At 40.2% G+C, this 6,000-nt stretch overlaps 1 protein-coding gene across 4 annotated transcripts in view; it reads left to right on the forward strand.

The window, feature by feature from the left end:
- Positions 1 to 4,745, forward strand: part of LOC133389103 (steroid 17-alpha-hydroxylase/17,20 lyase) — a 43,582-nt gene extending 38,837 nt beyond the window's left edge. For 3 of the 4 annotated variants that reach the window (XM_061636137.1, XM_061636135.1, XM_061636134.1), the window contains 3 exons: positions 55 to 224; positions 331 to 434; positions 673 to 4,745. In XM_061636137.1, the coding sequence (XP_061492121.1) occupies positions 55 to 224; positions 331 to 434; positions 673 to 950 (552 nt within the window). In that variant the 3' untranslated portion in view covers positions 951 to 4,745. The remainder of the gene's footprint in view (positions 1 to 54; positions 225 to 330; positions 435 to 672) is intronic. The other variant, XM_061636136.1, reaches the window with a different exon arrangement.
- The last annotated feature ends 1,255 nt before the right edge of the window (positions 4,746 to 6,000 follow it).

A 6,000-nucleotide genomic window follows, 5' to 3' on the forward strand; every position in this document is an offset into this window, starting at 1 on the left:
TGCTTTCCTGCTGCTATCATTGCTTGATTTGCCCAACTCTTCCCCCCTCTCCAGGTGCAACAAAAGATCCAAGAGGAGATAGATCAGGAACTTGGCTTTAACAGATATCCCCTACTTGATGACCGGCAGCACTTGCCTTATTTGGAGGCTACCATTAGTGAAATTCTGCGTATCCGGCCTGTAGCTCCACTCTTTATCCCGCACGAGGCATTGATGGACACAAGGTAAGGACTATTTCCAGCAGTGAGAACAACTGCACAACTGGGGTGCAGAGGGAGACATAGGGCTGTCAGTAAGAGGAAACCACTGATGAGCTTTGTCTTTCTGCAGCATTGGGGAATACGACATTCCTAAGGGAGCTCACATTGTGATCAACCTGTGGTCCATTCACCATGATGAGAAAGAGTGGGAAAAGCCAGGAGAATTTAATCCAGGTGAGTGTGCCATGATGCCTCTGGAGATGTGTGTGTCTCCTCTGCCCAGTTTCCTGCCCAGGAACATCTCAAGTTCCTGCTCATTGCAAATGTATTCACAGATTCTCTTCATGTCCACGGGGACATTTGAGAAGGGTCAATAGAGATATCCCAACCAATTTCTTTCATAATTTTGGAATATAGACCTTGACATGTTTTCTAGGGATATGTCTGTATGTTCTCCCCCCACACCCAACAGGTCGTTTCCTTGATAAGGATGGGAAGCGAATCTACTCTCCCTCATCCAGTTACCTCCCTTTTGGAGCGGGTGTCCGAGTCTGCCTGGGAGAAGTTCTGGCCAAGATGGAGCTGTTCCTCTTTTTGTCTTGGACCTTGCAAAGATTCACATTCAGTGTCCCTGAAGGCCACACACTGCCTGAACCAGAGGGGAAATTCGGAGTTGTGCTGCAAGTACCAACGTTCAAGGTGAAGGCCACACTGCGGGAAGCTTGGAAAAGCAAAGTAATTGATCAGTGATGCTATTTGGATCTCAGTCAGCTGCCCTAAATAGAGAGAGACTGAAAAATCTGTTTATCTGGACTGGTAAAAGGTTTATTGGACAGGCCTATATATATAGAAGACTATTAAGAAGGGGATGTTTGCCTGGTATAGGACAGGAGCTACTATCCCTTTTGTAGCATACATTAGATGCATACGACCAAGGCAGAAAGGACACCACAATTCTTAACAACCTTTTTCTTTATAACAAAGGCTGGGGCCCCTTCCATTTCTTCCTTAGACTTCTCTGGAATGATTGAGAATGCAGTGCTTTCTATGGTATAGCAGTGACAGCTACAAAGGGACTCCAGTAAAAACAGGACCAAAGACACCTGGACTTTAAGCACAGGATACTCAGAGGTTTAAGCTAAAGATATGGTCATCATCATTATTCAAGAAAGCAACAGATCCTTGAACATTTGTTTGGCTGAGCACTAGCAGAAGATCACAACAAATTAGGAAATGCCCTAATTTGACAAGAGCATCCACAAGACAAAGAGAGAGCACCTTGAATCCTTTGTTGCTTACTGCCAGTCTCATGGGGCCTTATGTAACTTAATTTTGAACATCAGAGGTAGATGGGAGGACTCTGGTGTCTCTGTTGCTTATCACTACTATCTTTGGACAGCAACAAAAAGTCCACAACCTTGGGTTCAGCTCATTTTTTTGTCCTAGTATTTTTTGTAGAAAGGGGCAGAACATTAACTGTCCCACTATTAACATAGTTTTATGAAGTATGTCAGAAGGAAAACAAACCAGGCAGATCCCTATGCAGGGTGACCCCTGACAGATAGAAGCTGTGGAGATGAGATGAAATTATGAGGGAGTTACTCAAAGAAACTAAATTAGTTCTTTAAGCCAGAATATAGTCAGGAAGGATGAGGCTTCCTGGCAGGGCTGTGCCAAAGTATAAGACCCACAGGGCTCTTCACATGTAGGGCTACAGAGAAGAACCCACAACAAATCACATCCACTTCAAAATCTGGTAAATCTTAATTCCTGCTATAACCTCCCCCCATAAATGTCACTGGGTTTGGTTACCTACATTCTATTTCTTCAATACACTGTGTTTCTCCCACCCATATATTTATCTTTTTTTAGCAATCTGAGTGGGGTGTGACTTATTCTTGGGGAAATACTGAAGCTTGACAGTTTGCAGACCTATTTACCAATATGGCAAACAAAACTATTTGAACCTCACTTGCTGGTACCTTATACTCTTGCTTGGTATCCTGTACTCAATTCAAATGAAAGGATGTGAAAACCTAGCTTGCTTTTCTGAATGTGGTATTCACACAGAGACATTTACACATGCACAGCCCAGCCATAAACATTTAGTTTAGGATGCTTTACCAGGCAACAAGAAGTTTTGTTTGAGCAACAAGACATTTCTTAGATTCCCAAGAATTTCAGTTTTCATGTGCATAATAACATCTGAAGACAATCAAAAGTACTGTTTATTTTCTCTGGCTGTGTCTATATGGGAGAGGCTTTAATTTTCCTAATGCTGAGGAACAAAAATGACATTAAAACGGTCCAATTCTCTGCACCGCTAACGAAAGAACCCAAGGATTCCCCAGTGGGCTGATTCATTCTTCTCCTCTTAGGAGATGGAGAATAGCTGAACCTGGATGTTTCTTTCATGGATAAATAAAGCTTCCTGCTAAGGTGACCTTGAACAATGAGGGCACAGAACAAGAGGAGGGCCAGAAGGAAAAGATGGTAAAAATGGACACCAACAGAAGCGGGTGGAAGAAAGCAGCATGTAGCATATAATACTCTCAATGTTGCCTACTGCTGATAATGTAGAATGGAATGCATACCCATTGAGTAAATAGTTTTTTTTTTAAATGTACTAAGTTTTAAAACATTTGAGTCTTTTAAAATGAACAAGTATTTGCATGTAGATGTATGTGAGTTTATGTAGGGCAGAGAGTTATGCTAACTTGTCACTTTGCCGTAATGTAAGGAAAAAACACATAGGCTTGGATCCAAACTAAATGTAAATGTACTGCCCTCAAGTCAATTCCGACTTATGGCGACCCTATGAATAGGTTTTCATGAGGCTGAGAGGGCGTGACTGGCCCAAGGTCACCCAGTGAGCTTGATGGCTATGTGGGGATTCAAACCCTGGTCTCCCAGGTTGTAGTCCAACACCTTAACCACTACACCACACTAAGTGCCTGCAAATGTAAGGGCTCTTTTCATTTACAGATAGACTGAGATCCAGTGGAGGAGCCTAATGACTGAAGGAGAGGGGTTGGCGATTTTTGTCATTGCCCCTCCCCCTGCACCACCTCTCATGCTGCTCTGGAGGGTCCCCTAACTCTTCGGGGAGCTAAAGGGGCTGCAGGGCAAAGGGGGAACTGGTAAATATTGCTGCCCCCTCCTTCTGCTGGTGGGAGTATCCCCTGAACTCTGCTCAGAGAATATGCCCACCCACAGATGCCTAGTAAGAGTTCAGGCCATAACTATTACAAACATTTAACATACCTTTGCTTTGAATATTTGTACAAGATGTAAAAGATGGGACTGCCTTTGCAACTAACATCTTGATACTTTTGAAACTTTGGACTCTCCACCTCCATAGAGCTATGATAAAAGGAACTAGGAGGAACTGACATACTTCATCCCACTCTAACTAGTCAGGAGGGAAAGAAGCCCCATAGGCATGTGATAGCTTTTGCAGTGAAGATATATGTAAATGTGTTTGACAGTTATATTCAAATCCTGGCTAAGGCTGCAATCCAGTATACACTTACCTGGGAGAAGTCCCATTGAACCCAGTGGAGGTACGTCTGAGTAGACATGTATTGGACTGCAGCCTAAATGTTGGACTTGCTGGGTATCTTTGGGGAAAAGTCACATTAGCTGCACAACATTAAACGTCCTGTGTTATTTTGCTGCTGTTATTATACTTTACTCTTTGTGCCTAGAAACCTGTTCTTTCCATTTGTTGTGAGAAAGTACACACTTTTATTTCCATTAGTTCTGAGAAAGGAACAGATAGGGTACCTTGGATGAGTATTTGTCTCTTTTCTTAAATGTCTTTTTTGTATATACAAAAATATTACTGTAAAGAAGGCTTTTTGGTTTAATAAAATCCTAGGATTAAATTACAAATCTGAATTGTGAAATGCATTTTTAGTTGTTAGAACCTTCCTTTTGTGAACCATCAAACCCTATCAGAGCTATTTGCAGAGACCACGTTGAATAAAACTAGCCAGTGAAGCATATTAGGGTATTTCAAAAACAAACCCTCATTTATTTGCTAATTCACCATTTGCAAAAGCTATAAAGCCAGCTCCACTCCACAGAATTTTGCAAGACTTACTGGCACTTCTCAGATAAAGACCCTCAATTGATTCTTTCTAAATGTTTGCAAAAAGATTCACATATCTAGGCAAAGAGTATTGGTGAAATCTTTTCTAGGCAGATCAATAGTTTACCTCCAGCCATCAACAGAACTTTGAAGCCAGCCCAGAGGAAAACAAAGACAAATAAAGAGAATCATCTGTTTGCGTGAGTGGCATGTACTCTGCGTATATAAATATGCAGGGGTTTTTCCAGCTTATTTGCCATTCATAATCGGTGCACTGTCATATTTCTGTTAAACTGTTACTTTTTCCAGGTTTAAAAAATGGTGGGGTCAGTTAGACCCTAATACTGTTCCTGTAACCGCTGATGTGGTTAACACTATTGGGTATAATTGCTGCTGTTATATTCCTGTATTCCAAGTGGAAATTATTAATAAAGGGTTGAATTTTGTCTTTCCATTTGTGATATGCTAAATACAACTGTCAAAAAGTTGTTTTTGTTTACTATTTTATTCCCAAATCGGATTTGTAAAGTACACTTTTATTCAAGCAAAGATTAATAGGGAGTAACCCCCACTGAGTAAACATGGTTAGGTTTGCATACCATTTGCAGCAAGAGCTCTACATTGGGGGAGGGGTTAAATATAACACAAGAATTTTAACACAAACAGGTTTTGCTTTTTAAAAGTATTGAGCTCTCTCACTAAAACAGCAACCCTATACCCACTTACTTGGGAATAAACCCCATTGAACTCAGTAGATCTTTCTTCCAATAGGATGGCACTGGAAGTTAGATAATAAGTTATTAAATGAAGTTAGTAAATAGTAAGTTAGGAAACTTCAACCATTTCAAAAGACAATTATGTGCTTTAGTTTACAGCACAATCCTGTTCATAGTTACTTTGAAATAAATCTCACAATATTCAATGCCGCTTACTTCCAGGTTAAAGTTATAAAATTCTGTCAGGTGACAGAATGATCTATAGAATTATATACACAATTACTTTCTTGGTTTGTTGATTCACAGATTAGTACATTGTTCACTAGACCAACAGACCTCTCTCCCTCTCTGTGCCCTGCATACATGGATGAACATGGATGCATATTCTACCACATTCACATATACAGTACCACATTTATGATCTACATGAGTTTTAGATTCTGGCTAGATTAAAGCACATCCTCAGCAATTGATGTCATCTTTTACTGAAATAGACAGCATGTATGTACATACGTTTTATCCATAAAAACATAAGGTACAATGTGCATGTCTGCAGAAAGGCTAGGAATTTTCCTCTTATTGATACTCAATATTTAATAAATAATGAGGTGGCTGGAGAACAGACTATTTTGGCACAGGGCATATTTTAAAAGAAAAACACTAACGCCTATTGAGTTAGAACAAAGCTGAGATAATAAAATCTACAATGGCTTCCCCCACCACCTAGAAACAGCTTGCATTAATTTTATTTATTAATTTTATTTCCAGACTGCCCTACCAAAGTTCTCTGGATAGTATACAAGGAATACAATCAAAACATAATATCAACAATAAAATCATGAAATTATCTAACTCACAGTATGCAAAATAGCAGCAGTATAGAAGTAACAGTGAACAGGAACCAGCCAAATATCTCTGCAGCCCCCAAGGACCAGATGAAACAGATACGTCTTTTATTGACATCAGAAAGATATCAACCAGAGAGATAAAT

Source organism: Rhineura floridana, chromosome 7 (genome assembly GCF_030035675.1).
Source record: "Rhineura floridana isolate rRhiFlo1 chromosome 7, rRhiFlo1.hap2, whole genome shotgun sequence".
NCBI lineage: Eukaryota > Metazoa > Chordata > Lepidosauria > Squamata > Rhineuridae > Rhineura > Rhineura floridana.